General features: G+C 47.7%; 1 protein-coding gene and 1 long non-coding RNA gene across 17 annotated transcripts in view; both read left to right on the forward strand.

The window, feature by feature from the left end:
- Nucleotides 1-522: 522 nt before the first annotated feature.
- Nucleotides 523-24,547, forward strand: part of ST3GAL5 (ST3 beta-galactoside alpha-2,3-sialyltransferase 5) — a 56,976-nt gene continuing 32,951 nt past the window's right edge. For 5 of the 16 annotated variants that reach the window (XR_014841545.1, XM_085018791.1, XM_021087293.2 and 2 more), the window contains exon 1: nucleotides 523-713. Coding sequence is in view for 8 of the 16 variants with exons in the window: in XM_021087293.2 (XP_020942952.1) it covers nucleotides 626-713 (88 nt within the window). In the remaining 8 variants the exon portion in view is untranslated. Of the gene's footprint in view, nucleotides 2,877-3,211; nucleotides 3,282-24,547 lie in introns of all 16 variants that reach the window. The other 11 variants (XR_014841546.1, XM_085018788.1, XM_085018792.1 and 8 more) reach the window with 9 other exon arrangements.
- On the forward strand, nucleotides 4,435-10,291 carry LOC146404699 (uncharacterized). Its single transcript, XR_014841569.1, has 2 exons — nucleotides 4,435-5,937; nucleotides 7,333-10,291. It is a non-coding gene; the product is annotated as an uncharacterized LOC146404699 (long non-coding RNA).

Raw genomic sequence — 24,547 nt, forward strand, 5'->3', positions numbered from 1 at the left:
TTCTGCCACTAATTGCCCCAGTGACTCACCTTTGCTCTTTGGGTCTCAATTACCCAGCTGTGAAACTAGTAATCTCTCGCTTTTCTGTTCTGCACATCCCCAGCCGCACTCAGGTTTCCCTGCTTGTCTCCAGGGCCCTAGAACTCCAAAGCTGCTTTGCCTGGGGGTCGGTCCTGTAGAATAAAGCACGTGACTACATAAAGCCGGTTCATTCAGCGGCTCCGCAACTACGAGTCCTCCCCTCAGTAATCTTCTAGAACCAGTCTAAATACACCTCTTCTTAGTCCCTCCACAGTCTAACCGCACAGAGATCCAAAGGGCGGTGGGTACCCGGGACCCCCCATGCCGCACACAGCTCCGCGCGTGTCCGGCTGGGGGCGCCCCCTCCCCTTTACCCGGCAGGGTGGAGGGTTGCGTGTTCTGGGAGCCGGGCCGCCCCGGGAGCACTCACGCGCTCTGATTGGTCTCTGGCGTACTCGTGACTCCCGGCCCCGCCCCACGCCCCTCCTCCGCATCTGAGCCAGGGAGCTGATGGTCCTGGACTGAATGGGCGCGAGCGCGGCGTCGGGGGCGGGCGGGGGCGCGGGGCCAGGGACTGGCGGCCCGCGGGCTCCCGCTCCCTAGTATGCGGACGAAAGCGTCAGGCTGCACCGAGCGGCGTCCCCTGCAGCCGCAAACCGAGGCGGCGGAGGCGGCGGCACCTGCCGGCCGAGGTACGTGGCGCAGCCCCCTCCTTGGCGTAGCGGGGCCCGCCGGCCGGGGGCGGCGGCGGCGATCTGTCCCTGTTCCAGTGCGGCTGGGCCTGGCGGCTCCGTCCCAGCCCCCATGGGCAGCGCCCAGGACCCACTTCCCCCAAACGCGTCTCGCGGGCTGAGAGCGGTGGCCTCCCGCGGAGTGGACGGGCTGGGGGCGCCGCGGCCCGCGCAAGTGTGAACACGAAGGAGGCAGAGGGGTGAACGGCCGGGCTGTGGGGTTCGGCTGCGGTGGCGCTTTTCTCCTCTGTCTTCTGCAGCGGCTTGGGGTTTAATTCATTGCTGGAAGCTTCTGAACCTGGAAAGCCAAGTTAACTCATTTCCCCAGGACAGCATTCGGGGGCCCTCTGTGGCCAGCAGCTCCGGAAACTGACCTTTGCATCCTTCGGGAGGGTGTGAGGTGTGGTGTCTGCAGGTAGAAATTCGCCAGTGACCTTGCCTGTCACCTCCCTGCGGCCAGCCCAGCGGGAGACACGTTTTGGTGACCTTTAGTTTCTCTTGAATTGGAAGCAGCTGCCTTGACGTGAGCATGCATTCACATGTGCCTCTAGTGTGTAAGTAAGGCAGGATTTTCGGGGAAGATTTTTGGAGAGCATGTCGGAGGAGCCTGCAAATAGGAAGACGTGGGGTCCTGCCTTAACTCCACACCAGGTGACCTTGGCCAACACTTATATCCCCGTGGAACACCGTCTTCAAGTCTGTACCGGTAGGCTTGGCCAAGGTCCTTTTCAGGCCCCTGGTTCCGAGGTTCTGACCACAGAATGTCTTTCCCAGTGAAGAGGATCCTGCAGAATCATTGGCTGCCATGAAAGACAAATTTTATGTCCTCATGTCTCACTTCATGTCTGTGGCCTTTGCTTAATTAGATGTCATTCATTTACAAGGGAAAATGGTTTTGCCTGCTGCCCTTCATCTGGCACCTTTGGGTTGTCTGCTCATTGGGCCAACCACAGAGCTGGGTGTTGGGGTTACAGAGAGGAAGGAGACTCCTCTCCCACCTGCGGATGTTAAACCTGAGCCCTCCTCTTGGTTTATGACTGGTAATCCTCCTCTGCAGAAGGATGCATGTCCTGAAACTGGAAGAAGAATCTGGTGTCTGCTGAGTGACGGGGCACAGATTCAAAAACTGTCAGGATGGGTTGTGGTTTCATTCGCATAATTCTGAAAGTCTGACAGTTGAGAAGAATGGTTTACATTTCTAGTCAGAGAGCCAGGGATCACCTCAATTCCAACCAGTGCTTGGACGAGGAGAGGCTGTGAACTGGGAGAGTCCTGTGACCGAAATGCCATGAGCCTTTTCACATGTCTGTCCATTGTCTGAGTGCTGCTGTTGCTGTAAGATGAAAGGAACCTTGGTTGTGGTTATTTATCGTAATTAGCTCTGTCTTCCTCTCAGCAAGAAAAGAAATGCGGTGAGGTGGGAAGTCTTCGTGGAGGAGCGAGGGAGAGGGCTGGCAGGCATACATTTTACAAATGCACATTTATGACTCCCCATTTTGTAAATGCTTATAATTCTGGGACAAACTGCCAAATTGTTTCATATTATCAGAATAGGTTAGTATTAAATTTTCAAGCTGTATCCAAGGCAGCATGAGAAGCAGCCCTTTGTTCTCTGATGTGCCTCCTGCAGTCCTCCCATGCTGTCCCCGATGGGCTCTTTGGCAGGAGTTTTTCTAGCAGGTTGGCTCTTGGGAGGTGAACGGGACAATGAAGAGGGACTGTGGGAGTCCATCCAGGTGCTGGGGACAGAAGGGAAAATCTTGGCAGGAGGGTCAAGGCTCCCTTTGCACACCCTTCGAGCTCCTGAGGAGCGGCCGAAGTATTTAATTGGAGCTGCCTGTGGAGATGGAGTATTGAGACAGCTCCCTGGGGGCGCACGCTGTGTTGTTGGTCTAGCTGGGAGCCTTGGCAGAATTGAAACAACTGGCCACGCACACACACGTGTTAGTGATGGTACGAACTCCCTAACTGCTCAGGAAGGAGAAGCAAGGGCTGGATCCATATGTGTGGCACCGGTTAGCAAAGGCGTCCCAAAGTGGGTGAATCCCTGGTCTGATGTGGGAGGAAGCCATGAGCATGGATGGTGACACCCAGGCTCTCCAGAGAGACCCATCTTGAGCACAGGTGCACGGGGGAGTGAAGAAGATGTATAAGGGACGGGGGTGGGGGGGTGGGGGTGGGGAGAAACGAGCTTAGAGGGGGTACATGGACCCTACGAGGCTTGTCTTGTCTACCTGGAGAGCTTTTTCTTTTCTTCCTAAATAGCATACATCCTGGGAAAGTAGACATAAGTGTACTGTTCAACGGATGTTCCGAACCCAGCACACCATGCCTTTACATCAAGGAGCAGGAACGTCCTAGGTGCTCCCTTCCAGGCCTTGCCTCTTTGAAGATAACCGCTGGCCTGACTCCCTGAGCTTATATAATTCAACCTTGCCATGTCCCTCTTCCTCTTTTAGCTTTGGGTTTCCGAGACACTCTGGATGCTGCCTGTCTTTGTGGGGGTGCTCACTCTCGTGGCTGATTCAGGTGAATAATATACTGTATATTTGTCTGTACACTGTTGAGGGACATTTGGGTGGTGTCCAGCATTTGGCTATTGCAGATCATGCTGCCGGGACTGTTTTCATTCCCGTCTTTACATACACATGAGTTTCTAATCAAGGTCTATGTTAGGGTTGTGGTTCCTGTTCATGAGTGTGTGTATGTATACTCAGCTTTGGGAGCTACAGGCAAAGCTATTCTATTCCAGTTTTGGAATAAAAGCAGTGGTAGTTCCTCACTATTAGCTGATGAATGCAACACTGACTTTCAGTAGAGGCGGAAAGTTGTACTAGGAGCCAAGATCAGTTTCTACGTGGTTGCGCCCCATGTCTTCTTGGCAAGTTCAGTCACCTCCAGGCCCCAGTCTCCCCTGGGTCGGGTAGCAGGATGGGCTAAGCTGTGGGGGACTCTTTCGCTCCATGAACCTCTGTGATCAGGGGAAAGTTTTTCTGGTCAAAATGCTGCAAACACTCGTGAGAACCTCTCCCCCCCCTTAGCTTTCCCAACATTGCACTTTCTCTACTTTGTTTTTACTTATGTGCCTTGCCTTCCCGGTACCTCTGGATTTGTACTTAAGGATTCCCCCATGTCCTACAGGAAAAGCCTATTTCTTGTTTGGCCTTTTGAGGCCCTACAAGGCATTTTTGTTCCCCTTTACAGCGTGGAAAAATATATTCAGGATTAAGTTATTGGATGGTTCACCAACTCCTTATACTGATGAAGTCTTCTCCTTTTTAAATTTTGTTTGTTTGTTTTTGCTTTTTAGGGTTGCACCTGAGGCATATGGAAGTTCCCAGGCTAGGGGTTGAATCAGAGCCTCTATTGCTGGCCTACAACATAGACACAGCAACACGGGATCCAAGCCGTGTCTGCAACCTACACCACGGCCTCACAGCAATGCTGGATCCCTGACCCTCTGAGGGATCAGGCCAGGGATCGAACTGAGGGATTGTTCTGAGGCCAGGGATCAAACCCGCATCCTCATGGATACTAGTTGGGTTCGTTAATCACTGAGCCTCAAAGGGAACTCCAAGTTTTTAATATCTGGAATTAATAGTTCAGTATCATGTGGTATGATTTGATTAAAGGGGAAAAATTGATACAAATAACAAGTGTGGAGAAAAAGGTCTATTTTGATGGAATAGTAAGTCTGTGTTTTGAACACGAAGGCTGACTTTAAGACTAGGTTATCATTCTCATAATTAAAGGCTTATACATAGTGAGTTGAGAGCAGAAACAATTTTTCTGTTATATATGTAGAGTGCCTTCTTCCCCAGACTTTCTCTCTCTTCAGCTTCTACTTTTTCATCTTCTTCTATCTTGTTTTTCACCTCCTTTCTGCTTTTCACAAACATCTTGTCCTCATTTCCAGGAGCAAGAGAGGAGGACAGAGTTGCCGTAATTTTTCAGAGCTGCCAATACTCTTCTCTCTTTCCTTGGTGTTTTCTGCAGTCAAGCTCTTAGTCACCCAGGATTTGGTGGCTGGTGCAGGCTTCTTGTTTATTCTTTCTCTGGATCAGCTCTGTCCAATGGAAATAAAACCCAAGCCATGTATATAATTAAAATTTTCTTAGTAGTTACATTTGAAACATTAAAAGGAAACAGGTGGATTAAAGTTTCAATTTCCCAGGAAGATTAAAAAAAAAAGCTTCTAAACTCCTGTGCACCTAATAACATGGCTTCAAACTATATAAAGTAATAAGTGACTGAATGACAAAAAAAGTTGACAGTTGTATCATCAAAGTGAGAGATTTTAGTATACCTCTTTTAGTAACTGATAGGACAGCTAACAAAAAACCAATAAGGGATTGATTCAACAAGGAACACAGTTAATAAGCTTAATCAAACCAATCAAATAGAAAAACATAGTTCCAGCAAGTAAAGATGATGTTTTTACAAAATCTGAGCATTCACCAGATCCCAATGTATTTAAAATAATCGGTATCATACTGACCGAGTTCTCTGAACACAATGAAACTAAATTATATATCAATTTAAGAATATAATTTTAAAAGCATATTTGAAAATGTGAATTTGAAAATATTTAGATTAGAATGATGGAGAAGTAGTAACAATAAAAATACTTTTCAAAGCTTATAGAATGAATTGTACACTTAAAGTTTGTGGGGTGCAACTAAATCAATATTTGAAGGGGAATGTATAGTCTTCATTGCTCATGTTAGCAAGAAAGTAGGCAAAAAGTGATGATCTAATCAGCTAAATTAAGAGGACGTTAGGAACATAGCAATTAAGTCCAAGGAATTAAAGGGAGGGCATTTTTAAAGAACAGGTGAATTAATTTTAATAATATATTTTAGTTAACCCAATATGTACAATATATTATGAAACCAATGTAAACATTGTTAATAAGCTGTGTGTTTTATATTCTTCTGTTCATGCCAGGTCCTCAAAGCCTAGTGTATATCTTAACAGTTATATTAGAGCATATCTCAATTTGTTCTGACCATATTTGAATTACTCAGCAGGTACACATGGTTAATAGCATTCCCACCTATAAATGTTGTGAGTTATTGTGATAAAGAGGACAGTCAGAGCTAACAGTGACAGAGTTCAAATATCTGCTAAGTTGGGAGTTCCCGTCGTGGCGCAGTGGTTAACGAATCCAACTAGGAACCATGAGGTTGTGGGTTCAATCCCTGGCCTTGCTCAGTGGGTTAAGGATCCGGTGTTGCCATGAGCTGTGGTGCAGGTTGCAGACGCGGCTCGGATCCCATGTTGCTGTGGCTCTGGTGTAGGCCGGTGGCCACAGCTCCGATTAGTCCCCTAGCCTGGGAACATCCATATGCTGTGAGAGTGGCCCAGGAAATACCAAAAAGACAAAAAAAAAAAAAAAAAATCTAAGTGAATCAAGGCTCATAGGAATCTAACAGTGTTTTGTGGTTGGCAAAGAGAGTGTGGGCTCTTTGTGAAAATCCTATACTACCCTCACCCCCCCACCCCACAAACCCACGCCCTAAAAAGCTGGATAGGACAGAAATAAAGATAAATGCTATACTGACTCACTTTATCTTTACCTGTTCTGGACATGATACATATATGTATAGATATCAGTTCATTTAATTTTCACAAAAGCCATGTGAGTTTGGTACCATTGTCATCCCCGTTTTAGAAATGAGGATATTGAGGCCCAGAGCAGTTAAGACACTTAGAAACTATAGGAGCAGAGCCAGGATTCAGACTCAGGCAGTCTGGCCTGGAGGTGGTAGATGAGGCAAATGCATGGCTGTCTTTGCAGTGTGTAGTGCAAGCCCACCTAACCCCTCACAAGGGCTCTTGTTGAAATTCCTGGGATGATATGAGGCCCCTTCCTCCACAGGCCTTGTCAGCCTCCTTCCTTCTCGCTGTCACTGCCCCAGCTCGGCTGCCCCATCCCCCTGGCTCATTGCAGCAGCGCCCGGACCAGCCCCTCCTTCTGCCTCCTTCATCCTGCTGTGAGCTCTCTGCTCTCCTGCTTCAGAACCACTTAGGGCCACCTGACGCCTCCTCCTCTGGGGCCAGTTTGAGGCCTGGTTCCTTCCTCAAGACATCTTTTGCTACTTTCCCCCAGGTGCCCTTGATCTGGCTGGAGCAGCCCTCCCTTCCTGCCAGAACGCCTGCCCTCTTCTTTCTCTGAGGTCTTGCCTGTCCTTCCAGGTCCTGTTCACACATCATCTCCTCAGAGAGGCCTCCCTGATTTTGTCTGATGAAGCTAGTGGTTGCTGGTCCAGGGCGCTCCTCCTCTCTCATTCAGCATTTTCGGTGTTTAGGTATTTTTGCTTTCCCTGGCTGGATTTTTTTTCTTTTTCTTTTTTTCTTTTTTTTTTTTTTTTTGGTCGTTTTAGGGCCACACCCACAGCATGTGGAGGTTCCCAGACTAGGGGTTGAATCGGAGCTGTAGCCACCAGCCACAGCCACAGCCACGCCAGATCCAAACCAAGTCTGCGACCTACGCCACAGCCACAGCCACGCCAGATCCAAGCCAAGTCTGCGACCTACACCACAGCTTACAGCAACGCCAGATCCTTAACCCACTGAGCAAGGCCAGGGATCAAACCTGCAACCTTGTGGTTCCTAGTCAGATTTATTAACCACCGAGCCACGATGGGAACTCCTGGACTTTTCATTTCAAGAGAAAGGCTGGATCTTATTTTACTTTATATTTCTAGTACCTGGTATATGCTTATGAAATGTTTGATTAAAGGATTGTTAGGTGAACAAAGCAAATTAGATAGCAGTACAGACCAGCCCTCCTTCCCTGGGGTTCTGCTAGAGAACTAGACCGTAATGCTCTAAGGCCACCATTGCACATTTTGAATTAACTTCTCTCTTATGCTTCTGGAGCGATTCTAGATATATACTATTCTTGGGAGAATTGAGAAAATACACACTCAAATCCTTTTCTGTAGGGCTCAGTCTCCAGTGGAGCCCAGCCTGACGGAGGCTAGTGTGGATAATAGGACCCCACTCCTGATAAAACATTCAAATGCAAAGAGAAAAGGCCGATGGACTGTAGACCAGAATATTACCAGGGAGTATAACAACCAGTGTGATTGCAGAATGTTCTTTCTGAAATTTCTAACTTTGTGATAACACAGTTTTTTTTTTTTTAATGTTTCTTGAATAAGTCAAATTTGAATTCCTAAACCTAGCCATGCCTCAGGATAAGTCAGTGGAGAGTTGGAGTTTGGTTGTTAAATGTAACTTCTTGGTCATAGATGTGGAGAACAGACTTGTGGTTGCCAAAGGGAAGGGGGAGGGAGTGGGATGGCCTGGGAGTTTGGGGTTAGAGGATGCAAACGATTACATTTAGAATGGATAAGCAATGAGGTCCTGCTGTACAGCACAGGAAACTATATCCAATCACTTGTGATGGAACATGGTGGAGGATAATGTAAGAAAAAGAAAGCACATATGTGTGTGTGTGTATGTGTGTGTGTAAGACTGGACCAATTTTCTGTACAAGCAGAAATTGACAGAACATTGTAAATCAACTATAATATTAAAAAAAAAATCTTTTTAAATGTGGCTGCTGGGGCCAGGCCGGAAATCACCTGTTGCAGGCCAGAAATCATCAAGCTGAGCCCTCGGCATTTGCCGCTGCAGAGCCAGGCCTCTGTGTGAGGATGACTGGCTTGTCAGCCCTCTGAACCTGACTGTCAACACTGGACACCTTGTCAGTGGAAAGGCTGAGTTTCCAGGAGGCATGGTGCATTGTAGGAGACACTAGCACAGTCATGGGGACTCAAGGATATTCTCAGAAGCAAATGTAGAGGTGTTTTTTTCTTATTTTTTTATTTTTTGTCTTTTTGCCTTTTCTAGGGCTGCTTCCTGTGGCATATGGAGGCTCCCAGGCTAGGAATCCAATCAGAGCAGCAGGCACCGGCCTACGCCAGAGCCACAGCAACACGGGATCCGAGCCGCGTCTGCAACCTACACCACAGCTCACGGCAATGCCAGATCCTTAACCCACTGAGCAAGGCCAGGGATCAAACCCGCAACCTCATGGTTCCTAGTCGGATTCATTAACCGCTGCGCCACGACGGGAACTCCTGAAGTGTTTTTTTCTTAATAGCTCAGAGTGAACATACCCAGGGGTTCTTTGAATTAAGTCTGTTAGAGGAGTCTCAGTGCTAATCCCTGCTCACCAGCTATTGCTTTTAACTGTCTCTGTTTTTTTCTTTTTTCCCCTGAAGTTTGACCTTGCTTGACCTCACACAGAATTTTATCCTTATCCTGGGTGCCAAAACCAATAGATTGGATGAGGAACAGGGTAGTTACTTAGTCCCTATGAAGTTACTTATTAATTACAAAGGGAAAACAGTAATAGTAACAGGACAATAGATAAACTTCCCTTACACAACTTTAACCAGTTGATTTAACATCACCTAGTATTGGGACAAAGCAATATCAGGTGCTTCCCAAGAAAATGCACCGAGAAGGAGCAGCACCACTTTCTGTGGTATTCCTGCCCCGAAATGTTTAACTTGAATTGAATCATGAAGAAACAAAAGAAGGATCATGATGGCAGAGGAGTAAGGTGTGGCTCTCACCTTCTCCCACAAACATATCCAAAAAAACCCACATCTACATGTAAAATGACTTGCATAGAACATCTACTGAGAGCTGGCAGAAGAACTTAAACCTCCACAAAGGGCAAGAAACTCTTGACATGACTGGGTAAAACAAAAGAAAGAGAGAAAACGGAATCAGGACGGGACTAGCATTCCTGAGAGGGAGCTGTGAAGGAGAAAATAACCCACATCCTGGGAAGCCACTTTACCGATGGGGAGATCAGCCGAGATGGAGGGACCTCAAAGTTGCCGAGAAAAGCACAGCAGCTGGACTGAGGAGGGCAAAGTAGAGTGAGAGCTGCACAGATCATCTGCACCACTGGCCTGGACTCCACAGCTTGAAACACTTGGCCAGAGGCTGGGCGCTGAGACTCAGGCTCTGGAGGTCAGTCCTGAGGAGAGGACTAGGGTTGGCCGTGTGGAGACAGCCTGAGGGGCTGAGGAGCAGCGTGCCATGTGGGAGGGAGACAAGTGTGGTACTGGGTACCAAAACAGACATAGAGACCAATGGAACAGAACAGAGAACCCAGAAATAGATCCAGACACCTATGGTCAATTAAACTTCAACAAAGGAGGCAAGAATAAAAAAGGAGGAAAAGACAGTCTTTTCAGTAAGTGGTGCTGGGAAACCTGGACAGCCACATGTAAATCAGTGAAACTGGAACACACCCTCACACCATGCACAAAAATAAACTCAAAATGGCTTAAAGACTTAAATGTTTAGACAAGACACCATCAAACTCCTAGAAGAGAACATAGGCAAAACATTCTCTGACATCAACCTTACAAATGTTTTCTGAGGTCAGTCTCCCAAGGCAACAGAAGTAAAAGCAAGAATAAACCAATGGGACCTAATCAAACGGACAAGCTTTTGCACAGCAAAGGAAACCATAAAAAAATAAATTAATTAATTAAAAAAAAAAACACGAAAAGACAACTCACAGAATGGGAGAAAGTAGTTTCAAATGATACAACTCACAAGGGCTTAGTCTCTAAAATATACAAAGAACTTACACAACTCAGCAGAAAAACCAACAACCCAATGGAAAAGTGGGCAAAAGACCTGAATAGATATTTCTCCAAAGAAGATATACAGATGGCCAAAAAGCACATGAAAAAATGCTCAACCTCACTGATTATTAGAGACATGCAAATCAAAGCTACTATGAGGTACCACCTCACACCAGTCAAAATGGCCACCATTACTAAATCCACAAAGAACAAATGCTGGAGGGGGTATGGAGAAAACGGAACCCACCTGCACTGTTGATGGGAATGTAAGCTGGTATAACCACTATGGAGAATAGTATGGAGGTACCTTAGAAAACTATACCTAGAACTACCATATGACCCAGCAACCCCACTCTTGTGCATTTATCCGGACAAAACTTTCCTTGAAAAAGACACACTCACCCACACATTCATTGTAGCACTATTCACAACAGCCAAGACGTGGAAACAGCCCAAATGTCTATTGACCGATGAATGGATTAAGAAGATGTAGTACATATACACAATGGAATACTACTTAGTCATAAAAAGAACAAAATCATGCCATTTGCAGCAACATGGATGGTACTAGAGACTCTCATACTAAGTAAGCCAGAGAAAGACAAAAATTCCACATGATATCACTTATATCTGGAATCTAATATATGGCACAAATGAACCTTTCTGCAGAAGAGAAAATCATGGACATGTAGAACAGACTTGTGGTTGCCAAGGGGGAATGGGGGAGAGTGGGATGGACTGGGAATTTGGGGTAAATAGATCAAACTATTGCCTTTGGAATGGATAAGCAATGAGATCCTGCTGTGGGAGCACTGGGAACTAGTCACTCATGATAGAACATGATAATGTGAGAAAAAAGAATGTATACATGTAAAAACAACAACAGCAACAAGAACACATCTGAATCCCCCCAAAAATAAAAATAAAAAAGAAACAGACAAATCTCAACTGAGGGATATTCTATAAAACCGCCTGTACTTTTCAAAAAAATGTCAAGCAAAGAGTTCCCTGGTGGCTTAGTGGTTAAGGATTTGATGTTGTCACTGCTGTGCCTTGGGTTTCTGCTCCTGCTTGAGTTTGATCCCTGGCCTGGGAACTTCTGCATGCCACGGACACAGCCAGGAGGAAAAAAAAAAAAAAAAAACAAATAAACAAAAAACAAAAAACTAAGGTCATGAAAGATTAAAGGAGGCTAAAAGACGTGACAGCTTAATTCCCCCATGCGATCCTGGACATGTGATCCTGTTTTTGCTCTAATGCCATTATTGGGACTGCTAAAGAAATGTGTCTGAGGTCTTTAGATTAGAAAATAATTCTAATTTCCTGATTTTTATCATCATGCTATGGTTGAGTCTGGGCACATCCTTGCTTTCAGGAAATACTGAAATATTTAGGGGCACATGTCATTGTTTCTTCAACTTTCAAGTGGTTAAAAAAGTAGTATGTGCATCCTACAATAGAAGGACCAAAAGCATACACAGCAGAGTGGTAACAAGTGGGTTGTTTGTGTGAGGGAAAAATCTTGGTACTCTTCTTGCAGTCTACCTGTAAGTTTGAGATTATGTCCAAAAATAAAGTTTAAAATCCGGAAGCCTCTGGGTCATGGTGCTGTGGCCAGTGTAACATCAGAAGCCAGGGCTTTCAGTGGCCACACTTTCTGGGGTTGCTATTGAAGTCATTTCTGGGAACACTGAGCTCTGTTCAGAACTGTTTTTGCAGAAGAACATGGGGGAAACCACTAAGAATATGGCTTCAGCTGACTAGAAGTTTCTTTCTCAAGCTTCCTCTTGCTGTCAGCTCCCCAGCTGTCCCAGACAGTGTCACCCCTGCTGGTTGTCCTCGGGTCTCTGGTCAACCAGCTCCTAGCCATAATTTGCCTGGGTGAGACTAGACCTACAGCTGTCCTGCAAAAGACGCTTCCCAGACAGTGTAACTTCATTACCACCCAACCTGCTTTTTACATGTTAGCAAACATCCTCAGAGAGGTGACTTGGCCACCATGAAACAGCCAACAGCCAAACAGTTGTGTATTTTATCTCTTTCCTCTTCTCTTGAAAAACAAAGCAAAACAGATCCAATGGCTCTTTTTTCTTTCCCATGGAGGTGAGTGGACAATTGTTTGATTCTGATCTCCCTTCCTCATTGTACAAACACACACGCACACATTCTCTCTCTCTCTCACACACACACACGCACACACAGTGACTGTTGTTTGAGAAATGATTCTCATCCCTGTTTTCCACGTGCTGGGTATGCTCTGGACACTTCACAACCAACCAGTGGTTGTGATACCTGGATGTAGAGAAGGAGCTGGTCTTCGTGCCTGCCTCTTGTTAGGACCTTGCTGAGTCTGGGTTAGCTTTTCTGTGGGGGTCAGGGTGCAGGCCGCTGATCAGTGCATTCATTTATTCATTGGTTCATTCATTCAATCAGTATTCAAGGACCTTTTGCATGCTAGGCACCGTTTTAGGTTCTGAGGTTACAGCAGTGAACAACGCCACAGTCCCTTTTCTAGGAATCTTATATTTTAATGGGGAGAGCAGACAGTAGGCAGATATGGATGAATTGTAATGAGTGTGTGAAATAAAGCAGGAAAGTGATAACAGGACCTAGGGCTAGGAGTGCTGTGTTGCAGAGAGTGGTCACGGAAGGTGACTTTTGAACCAAGACCAACATAAAGATGGTGAGGGATGGAGCCTCCTGGAGGAGGGACAGAGAACCAGCAGCGGCATTGGAGACCCAGAGGGTGAGATTCCCCCTCCTCGACTGAAGATCAGCAGGAGCACTGCCAGGCTAAAAGACAGGGTGGGTGGGGCTCTGGATTTAACCCTGTGAGATTCTCTGCCCTCTTAACATCTTCATCACTTCAGCAAAACCTCGGGGAAATAGCGTCTCTAGTTGTCAGGCACGTTCTTGTTTTTGGAGAATGTTGATGTATTCCGAGGGCTATATTGCCTTTAAAGCTTTTAAACACAGAAAAAGCGGGCAGTTGAATGATGGTGATGATGTATTCTCAACAGTAGAGGAATACCAGATGATTAGAAGTAGATTAAAAACCACACCTCCGAATCACTGAAGTGCTGCATCTTGGTAGGTGATCAGAATTAGAAGCGTGTACGCTATGTATTCACAGAGCAATACTTTTCCTTTTTGTGACGGAAAACAGGTCCTCGTAACTCTGTGCAGGTTGTAGGAGGATCTGAAAATCTTCAGGCTAAACTCCACTGTTAATTTCAGCTGTGAGAACTGCTGGAGAGCTGGCTTTCTCAAAGTGCTGTACTCACCTAACTTGGGGGAACTTGCTTATAAATGTCCTTACCTGGTCCTACCAGGTGGGAAATTTGGGGGATGAGGTCTGGGAATCCACATATGTTTGTAGGAGTGAGTGGTTCTTGTGCACGGTCAGGTTGGAGAATTGCAGGCTCAGACAGGGGTGGAGGCATTGCTCATTTAAGTGGAATAAAAACCAGATGACTGGGTGTGGTCCCTGGATCAGTGCCCTCACCGGCACTTCTTTTGTGATTTTGGCGTCATGGCTGAAATGTCACGTTCCTAAATAAAAATGAGAAACTCCCTACGCAGCGGGAATAGGAAGGTACCGCTTAGCGGGAATTTGGACCCTTGGCTGGTGGGAGTGGGGTGAGATGGTTAAGGTGCTTGAGCTGCGTGGATCCAGGAGCACACCTGTGAACCCCCCTTAGCAGCCTGGTGTGTAAACACGGGCCTGTGCTTGCCCATTGGTTCCTGTTCTATTGTACAGGTGAGAACACGACCACGTATCTTGATGACTTGAGATTTCTTGTGATTATGCAACCCAAACCAAACCTAGCAAAAGTTTAGATACTCAAGTATCTGATTTGATACTTGTGTCATCAATTTTTAGCCCACAGTCTTTGATTTTTAGTTTTTGCATTGTTTAATTACCCTCCACACTTTAAAAATAAGGCAGTCTTGTGGGGGGGCGGTTTCCCATTGTGGCTCAGTGGTAACGAACCTGACTAGCATCCATGAGGATGCAGGTTTGAACCTTGGCCTTGCTCAGTGGGTTAAAGATCTGGTTTTGCTCTGGCTGTGGTATAGGCTGGCAGCTGCAGCTCTGATTCACCCCCTAGCCTGGGAACCTCCATATGCTGCAGGTGCAGCCCTCAAAAGAAAATAAATAAATAAATAAAAATAAGGTAGTCTTAGAATTTTAGTATATACAATGGCTTTATCCCAATGGGTAAAAGCAGAGGTGATTACACCCCCCAAGGCACGTTGGGCAGGGTCTGGAGACATTTTGGGTTCTCATAAGTGGGAGAGAAGGGGAGGACCAGTGATGCGGGCAGCATCTAGTGGGTAGAGCTTGGTGATACTCTGAAACATTCTGTGGCACATAAGACAGACTCTTACAACAGAAACTTACTCAGCTCCAAGTGTCAGTAGTGCCAAGGTGGGGAAAGCCCACAAAAGATCAACTGAATGCCTCTTATCTGTGTTATATGTTAGGATTCCAAGTGAGCTTTCCTGGAAAAAAAAAAAAAAAGTTCTGGGAGCTCCTACTGTGGCTCAGCAGTAACAAACCCTGTATCCATAAGGATACAGGTTCAATCCCTGGTCTCACTCAGTGGGTTAAGGATCCGGCATTGCCATCAGCTGTGGTGTAGGTCACAGATGCAGCTCCAATCTCTTGTTGCTACAGCTGTGGTGTAAGCCAGCAGCTGTAGCTCCGATTTGACCCCCTCGCCTGGGAAACCTACATATGCCACAGGTGCGGCCCTAAAGAGAGGGAAAAAAAAAAAAAGAGTTGCACAGCTAAAACTTTGAAATGAGCTCCCTAGATGGTAGGAGGATGGTGGTCTGCTTGGGTGGACAGGAGCACAGGTCACCTAGCGTTCCCTGAGCCCAGGCAAGGCCCTGGCTGGTGTGCTTTTGCGTTTGGGTTTCCAGCTAAACCCTATCCCCCGCCCCGCCCCCACAGCTTCCCTTCCCAAGGCTGGATGGGGGCAGAAGGAAGTTTACTTTAGAGCTTCACTGGCATCTGCTTCCCAGCTTCTGGGCCCTAGACTGTGACTTTCGTAACAGTGCCCACGGGAGGGCTTTGGTGAGACCACCCGGAGTCTGCGTCGGTGCTGAGTGTCAGTTGCCACGCGCTTTTGCTCAGCCTCCTTTCCCCGCGGCATTACAATGGTTACATTCCTGTTGTCCTTTCCCTGAACCTGGGGTTCTAGAAAGCAGGGGCTCAGTGTGTCGTTTCATCTCCAAGCATGTCATTTCATTCCAACACCAGGCATGTTGGAGGAATCGATGAAATTAGACGTCACCCTTTTTTGTGTGTACAGCGGGGGCGCCCATGATTACTTTTTTCAGGTTAAAGCAGTTCAAAATGCCTTTTTTTTAGGAACTATTGTGTTCCTTTCTTAAATGATGGAGTTTCAGTTCTCCTGTGGCACAGCGGGTTAAGGATCTAGAGTTGTCACTGTAGCATCTCGGGTCACTGCTGTGGCTTGGGTTTGATCCCTGATCTGGGGACTTCCACGTGCCACAGGTTCACCAAAAGAACAAACAAAAAATACAGCGTTTCCAAGTGTTATGTCACATCAGAGTTGCTGATTTTAGTTGAGGTTTCCTTTCTTTTCTTTTCTTTCTTTTTTTTTTTAGGGCTGTACCTGCAGTATATGAAAGTTCCCAGGCTAGGGGTCCAGAGAGCTGTAGCTGCCAGCCTACACTGAAGCCACAGCCACACCAGACCCGAGCCGCATCTGCCACCTACACCATAGCTCCTGGCAACGCCAGATCCTCAACCCACTGACTGAAGCCAGGGATTGAACCTGCATCTTCATAGACTCCAGTGGGGTTTGTTATTGCTGAGCGCGTTGGGGACTCCTGAGGTTTCCTTTTCTGATTTCCAGCAGTATCTCCTCTTTTCTCCAACCCCCTAGAAGGCTTTGCCCTTTGCTCTTCTCCTTGGAGGTTTTATCTCCTTAGCTCAGTCTTGACTGTCCCTTTATCCAAAATGCCCCAGGGCCTGGCTGGCCATCCAGATTGCCTCTCTCCTCTTTTCTTAGTGGCACAACCCCAATTTTGTGTGGGGAAGCAGCCTGCCCAGCTTGTGAAAAGTCCCTGGCCAACTTTGCAGCTGGGAGTGGTCACGTGGTGCAGTTCTGGCTAAAGAGATAGAATTGGAAGCCTGTCAGGGATTTCCGGAGGTTTTCCTCTCCTGGTGGAGGGGCCTCCCCTCCCTTTCCGCCTCATCCCTCTTCTCCTTCCTGCCTAGAGTTTGGAGCAGAAGCCAGTGGGAGCCAAGAACGCTGGCAGCTTTGCAGAGCCAGTGCGCCAGTGCTGGTCTTCCTGTCCCCAGACTTCCTATTCTAGGGGAAAAAGGCACCCGCACTTGGCTGAAAGCCTGGGCTGGTACCCAGGTATCTGTTATGTGCGTCCAAGTGCGCCCCTGACCAATACTCTAGCTCGGATCCCTCCCCAGGGCTCCAAGCCTGAGGTTTATCTGCCTCACAGCCCACAGGCACTGGAGTCTCAGCAAGGCCACGTTTCCTCCTTTGTGACCTCCCTGACACTTGAGTTCTCTTCCTGCCTGCTCACCACAGTCACATCTGACTTGTCTCGAGCCCTGACTGTTCTGCATGTGGAAGCCATTCCTGCAAACTAGCTGACACCATAGTAGCCCGGCATAGGCACAGGGTCGGCTGCTGGGCACTGCGGAAGCTTCCCACCAGCACCACCTCAGGCTCGCCACCTCCTGCATGTCCCCACTGCCTCCCAGCGGCTCTCCTGGCATCTCATACCCACCCTTCAGAAAAATGGGGCTTGATCATCGGTGACCTTCTGACCTGATGGCCTGTCTTAGGTCAGGTTTCCTAGAAGCAGAGCCTGAAACAGAAATTCAAGGGCTCAGGTGCCAGGAGGCAGGGGATGAGGGAGGAGTGGGGGCAGAGGGACGCTGATCAGGACTGTGGTCTCAGCTGCTCCCCCAGGGAGCTCTGGAGCTTGAATTGCCCTCCCAAGGTGAGCCCACCTGGAGGCAAGAGGGCTAGCCTTTTGGACCTGCGTCAGTCACTCGTTGGGTGGGGACAGAGGCCAGATCCATGGAGAATGGGAAGCTGTCAGCACTCCAAACCCACAGCCAAGATCTTGCACCAGCCCTGGGGTGTCCAACAAGACCCCAATATTGCCCTTCACTCCTGCCTACCCACTTCTCCCCCCGAGGTCAGGCTTTCTCAGCCATTCCTGGTTATTTGCTGCCTCCCAGCCCTCAGCTTTGCTCATTCTGTTCCTTCTGCCCGCAGGACAGGTCTTCCATCTGCTCCTAGTGAAGCTGTGTTTGTCATCCTTGGCAATGTCAGGTGTTTCATCTCTGTGCACCCCAAAGCTGTCTTCCCTCTGAGGGAGGCTTTCTGTCTTGTCTGCTCTCCTCCTTATCAAGTGGAATTCTTCATCTAAAATGAAGAACCGGAGTTCTCATCGTGGCTCAGTGGTTAACGAATCTGACTAGGAACCATGAGGTTGCGGGTTCGATCCCTGGCCTTGCTCAGTGGGTGAAGGATCTGGCATTGCCATGAGCTTTGGCATAGGTCGCAGACACGGCTCAGATCCCACATTGCTGTGGCTCTGGTGTAGGCTGGCGGCTACAGCTCTGATTAGACCCCTAGCCTGGGAACCTCCATATGCTGCGGGTGTGGCCCTAGAAAAGGCAAAAAGACAAACAAACAAACAGACAAAAAAAGCGCAGAACCCAGACATGATTTGAGTGACTATGCTCTCCACTCACCCATGGATGGTATGTGACTTGTACATACCTTGTTTACAGGGAGAGAGGTGAGTTTGTTCCGTACTGTGGATGGCAGAGGGCGTCACTCTTCCCCTGTTGAGAAAGGCTGGCCAGGCTGCATCTCCAGCTCCCTCCTGGGCATCTTTATCTAGTTATGTATCATCTCAATTTCATCACATCATCATCATTAAACTACACAAGTTGACTTCCATTTCTACTTCTTTCCATAACTGGGAGCCAGATTTATTGCCTGCTTTTTTACGTCCTTAGTCTGTCTTTGTTCTTTTGTTTGTTTTGGCTGTGCCCGTGGCATGCAGATGTTCCCAGGTCAGGAATTGAACCTGCACCACTGCAGCGACTTAAGCCACTGCCGTGACAAGGCTGACTCCTTAACCTGCAGTGCCACCAGGGAACTCCAGTCCCTAGTCTTCTTTTCACTGTTTCTTGATAGATCTCTGCCCTAGCACCTTCCTCTTCCTCACTAGGGTGGGTCTCAGGCTTCCACCTGAGCATCCAGTATCCTGCCCCACTGTGCCTGGGGATCTTCTTCCTTCTCAGAAACCCTGTGATATCCTCGGAAACCTCTCACCTGGAAGGGTGTGCTCTTTCAGCTGCCCTTTTAACATCTATACTGTACCTGTTCATCTTCCCAGAGAGTCCACTCCGGCTGTGTTGGTTTATTGGCTGCTTTGTCAGCTTCAGGGTTTTTTGGTTTTTTGGGTTTGTTTGTTTGTTTCCGGCTATGCCTACAGCATGTGGATATTCGTAGGCCAGGGATTGAACTTGTGCCACCACAGTGGCCCAAGCTACAGCAGGGACAATGCTGGATCCTTAACCTGCTGAGCCACCAGGGGACTCCTAGCTTCAGGTTTTTGTTTCTAATAATCCATGCTTTGGCATGTATTATTAAAAAAAAAAAAAAAGACCCTTTGCCTATAGGTATACCCACCTATTCCAGTACCTACCCTTCCTCAGCACCCACAGGATGTGGATAGAGGTCAGCTGGAATTCTCAGCTCCCTGCTTGGCCACCTGTGACCTTCGGCAGGTTAGATGCAGATAGCGATCCAACGAAGTAGATGTTTGTAGAACGCAGTGATAGCATGTGTAGGCTTATTCCTTCCAATAAATATTAATGCCCCACCCTCTGGCACCAGTAATTGCCTGTACACGGTTAATCTGATAATTTGTCACACACTGTTTTGCGGCACCTATTGTCTTCTTTTTTGGAATGGTTAATTCCTAATTTAAAAACGTGAGTGCCAGTTCTCCCTGTGGACGGAAAGCCTGGACCTTGCCGTAACATTTCTTCGCCAGGGCCTTGATAAGACTGATTTCTCCATCAGGCGTACAAGCATTTGAGAAGCACCAATTACATTTTTACACATGAAGAGAAATATATAATTTTGAAAGCCAGGCCTTTTCTGCATAGAAATGGTTAGTGGAGTCACGATGTGGAGACTGACCCTGCCAGCCTGAGTGAAGCGAGGGGACACATTTATGAGCCTGGGACCTGAACGCTTAGAAGGAGGCAGCAGGGGATGAGCTGCTGGTGAAGAAGATGGACAAAGGGAACCAAGAGGGTGCCATGGGGCAGACGGTGATGGCTGCCAGAAGACGTCCTTGGAGGGATGTCTGAGACCACCGTCACCTCAGAACCCTCGTAAGAACCCGAATGTTTATGCAGTAAATATGTATCTGATGGCTGTTATGTGCCTCTTACCATCCTAGGCACTCTGAACCCAGGGTGGGCAAAGCACAGCCCCTGCTTTCATGGCATCTACATTCTAGTGGGGGAGACAAGAGACAAATGCATATTAAGAAAAACAGATGAGTTCCCATCATGCTTCAGCAGTAACGAACCCCACAAAGATCCATGAGGATGCGGGTTCAATCCCTGGCCTTACTCAGTGGGTTAAGGATCCGGCATTGCCATGAACTGTGGTGTAGGTCGCAGATGTGGCTCAGATCTGGTGTTGCTGTGGCTGTGATGTAGGCCAGCAGCTGTAGCTCCGATTTGACCTCTAGCCTAGGAATTTCCATATGCCACAGTTGCACCCTAAAAAAAAAAAAAGAACAACAACAAATGACAACATGTTTCATGATGATAAGTGACATAATCGAACCTTTTGTCACAACCTTGGAATGGAGGCACCAAGCAGAATGTTAAAGACAAAAGAAGTGAATGGACACCGTGCAGTTGGTGTATAGGTGAGTGTGACTATAACTAGGTAAACCCAGATGTTCCGAGGGAGCATCTTAAGGCCATGCAGGTGTACGTGAGCAAAGGTGACTCAGGTTGGCCCTCCTTTTGTCACATCAAGGGGCATGGAATCCACATGGTCCCTTCTAAACTGGAAGAAGATATTCTGAAACCAAGTAGGAGGATACAATAAAACTTCATGGAAAGTCTCATACTTGGAATGGATGCATCCCAGAACATGATAATGTGTATATGCATATATACAGTTTTACAAAATTGCTTTTTTTTTCTTCCAGTATCTTTCTATGTTAAACAAACATGTGCTGAATACTTTAAGCTAGTGCTTCTCAAACTTTTATGTTTGTGTGAATCACGTGACTGTTTCAGTAGAGCTTATACTTTTATTCTTTGCTCCTAAAATTGCTGTTAACATTCAGTTTTTTTTAAAAATGATGCTATCGGAGTTCCCGTCGTGGCGCAGTGGTTAACGAATCCGACTAGGAACCATGAGGTTGCGGGTTCGATCCCTGCCTTTGCTCAGTGGGTTAACGATCCGGCGTTGCCGTGAGCTGTGGTGTAGGTTGCAGATGCGGCTCGGATCCCGCGTTGCTGTGGCTCTGGTGTAGGCCGGTGGCTACAGCTCCGATTGGACCCCTAGCCTGGGAACGTCCATATGCCGCGGGAGCGGCCCAAGACCAAGAAATAGCAAAAAAGACCAAAAAAAAAAAAAAAAAAAAAATGATGCTATCTTTATTTGTTATGGCTTAATTTACAAACCGTTTTGCTAAAACAGCATATATGTTCTTTATTTTCATTTTTTTGTCTTTTTAGGGCCACACCCATGGCATATGGAAATTCCCAGGCCGGGGGTCAAATCAGAGCTATAGCCACCAGCCTATGCCACAGCCACATCAACGCCACATCTGAGCTGTGTCTGCGACCTACACTGCAGCTCATGGCAACACCAGATCCTTAACCCACTGAATGAGGCCAGGGATCGAACCCGCGTCCTCATGGTTAATAGTTGGCTTCATTACTATTGAGCCACGACAGGAACTCCATAAAACAGCATATATATTTTTAAACATGAACTTTTAAGAATAGTTTTAATGCTTTTTTTGAGGATTCTGAGTAGTTTATTTTTTTCATTTTTTAAAGTTTTTTTTGGCATATAGTTGATATACAATGTTGCAATAATTTCTGTTGTACAGCAGTGATTCAGTTACCCATGTACACACATCCATTCTCTTTCAGATTCTTTTCTAGATTATCACAGATTATTGGGTAGTTCCCTGTGCCATACAACAGTCCCATTGGTCAGTCATTCCATATACCGCTCTGTGCATATGCCAATCCCAAACCCCAGTCATTCCCCCCCACCTCCCACCTGTCCCCTTTGGTAACCATAAGTTTGTTTTCAAAGTCTGTGAGTCTCGGGAGTTCCCGTCGTGGCGCAGTGGTTTTCAAAGTCTGTGAGTCTCGGGAGTTCCCATCGTGGCGCAGTGGTTAACGAATCCGACTAGGAACCATGAAGTTGAGGGTTCGATCCCTGGCCTTGCTCAGTGGGTTAAGGATTCGGCGTTGCCGTGAGCTGTGGTGTAGGTTGCAGACGTGGCTCAGATCTCAAGTTGCTGTGGCTCTGGCGTAGGCCGGTGGCTACAGCTCTGATTAGACCCCTAGCCTGGGAACCTCCATATACTGTGGGAGCGGCCCAAGAAATGGCAAAAAGACAAAAAAAAAAAAAAGTCTGTGAGTCTCTTTCTGTTGTGCAAATAAGTGCTAACATTCAGTTTTAGTTTTAATCATGAATATCACTGGGAAATTCCACTTGGGGGGATGTTTCTCTTGTTGGATGACAGACCATAGGCATGTGATGCACATTCCATTCACTGTAAAATGCTTCTTAAAGGCCTGATCTATGCCAAGCCCTGTCCCAGGTATCAAGGATACACAAAGGTGAGCAAAGTCTTGGCCTTGCAGCTCAGTCCTCCGGGTGCTTGCAAAAGGATAGCAGAAACCTAAAATGTACACAGAGTTCCAGTTCATTGTGGCAAACAGAGATAGGGAAGTACCTGGGTGTGGTTATGATGTTGAAGATGATCGTGCAGAGACGGAGAAGGGTTTAGGAATGAAGGGGAAGGTCACCAGGCAGATGGTTGGGAGGGATCCCCATCAGGATGCCAGACTGAGCATGCATCATGTGCAAAGGCACTGAGGCAGCAACATGGCCCATCCAGGCTTCTCAGTGCTTCTTTGGGGCTAGAGCGTAACAGACAAGTTTGTGGCCTCGAGTCACAGAACCTGAGATGAGCTGGGAACCACTAAGCAGATACAGATTTTAGAAAGATGGCTTCGAGGGGACAAAACTGAGACAGGGAAGTCCAGGTCAGTGACCTCCACTAAGGGAATGCCTTGTAGGCATGGAGAGTTCAAGAAGGTATGATTGAGAGGCGCTGGGGGCTGATGGGGGCTGGGGATGGAAGGGAGAAGTCTGGGGCTGACCTACAGGTTTGGGGCTTGGATAGCTGAGTGGATGGTGCAGCTGCCATGTAGCATGAGGAGTCGATTCTGCTTTGTGGTGGTGTTGGAGGTGAAGATAGCGGGCAGGCTGTTAGCTGTACAGGTCTGAGCTGGGTCAGAGGCCTGCGTGGGGAGATGAACTTGGGCGTCTGACCCCTAGAGGAGGTGAGTAAAGGGCACATGGTGAATCTCATGGTTACGTGTAAGCGAGGATGGTGCTGAAGGTGGGAACCAGGACCCTGAAGTCACAAGCCGTGCAAGTGGGAGTTTCTGGTGGCAGGAGTCCTACGGGAGCACGGTTCCAAGGCATCCAGCTTGCAGTACAGGAAAGGGAGGGAGTGGCAGGGCCATCACACTGGGGACAAGAGAACAGTGAAAGAGGACTTCCCGTCATGGCTCGGCAGTAACAACCCAACTTGTATCCATGAGGACGTGGGTTCAATCCCTGGCCCTGCTCAGTGGGTTAAGGATCTGGTGTTGCCATGAGCTGTGGTGTAGGTTGCAGATGCAGCTTGGATCCTGTGTTGCTCTGGTTGTAGCATAGGCCAGCAGTTCCACCTCTAGCCTGAGAACTTCCATGTGCTGCAGGTGCCCTAAAAAAGAAAAGAAAAGAAAAGAAAAGAAAAAAAAAAAAGGATGGTGAAGGAAGCTGAGAGTTTAGCAAGGGGATGGAGAGAGAGGGAGGAGACTGGCTGGGACCTGACATAGGATGAGTACCTGAGGGGCTTTGGGAGGTTGTTGCCTCTCCAGAAGCCCCCAGGCAGGGAAATGGACAGGACTGAGGAAAAGCCTCCCATGGGGCTGGAGCAGAAACCTGTGGCCGGAGTGGGCGTGCCCAAAGGACTCAGGTGCCCCAAGCCCTGGAGATACCCTGCAGACAGTGGTATAAAGCACCCATCCCTTCCCTCCCTGTACAATAATAGCTGCCACTTAGGTAGTGCTTCTCATGTGCCGCCACCATCGAATCCTCTGGGGTAGGTAATATCATCCCCATTCTCCAGATGAGGAAACTGAGCTCCAAGAATTAGCACATGTTACCCCAAGCAACTTGTCTGTGCTCTGCTCTCACCCTGCCTCCCCTAGATCCTCTCAGTGTGATTAGAAAAACCGAAGACCCAGCTGTCTTTTTCTTTTTTCTCTTTTTTAAGTGTTTGAATGATGTATGAGCACATTCTCTGGCAGCGAGGGTGGAGGAAGAAGGAGACCAGGACAGTAGGCCTTCCCCTCATCCCCAGAGCCCCGCCTTTCTTTGTTTGGTTCCACTAAAAGTAGCAGAAGACAGTCATCTGATGTCCCAGTCACTGTCCAGCAGGAAACCAGAAACCACAAACCATGAAGATCCTTCAGGCAGAAAGAGCTTTTACAAAGGGCATCGACTTCAAAGTCCTTGGCAGGGCACAGCGAGAACAGTGTTAGCCAGCGACCGGGGAGCTACTGTCACCCTGGGCAGAAGCCTGTGCTTGTCACAGAGCTGCTAGAGGTGCCGTCACCTCTCCCCTGGCCTTCTAGTCGTCCACCTGGAAGTCCCAGAATCACAGCTCAGCAGGAAGCCAGCTGGCACAAGAGAGAGTCTAGAAATGCAGTTGGCAGGCTTGCAGCCTGAGTGGCAGCAGATAAAGGGGGCAGAGTAGAGTCAGGTGCCAGCTGCAGGCAGGGGCGGAATCCTAGTTCTAATTCCACCA

The sequence above is a fragment of the Sus scrofa genome, chromosome 3 (genome assembly GCF_054392235.1).
Source record: "Sus scrofa isolate SSC_HxYL_T2T_F1_AM1 chromosome 3, Sscrofa_HxYL_maternal_Yorkshire_Landrace_v2.0, whole genome shotgun sequence".
NCBI lineage: Eukaryota > Metazoa > Chordata > Mammalia > Artiodactyla > Suidae > Sus > Sus scrofa.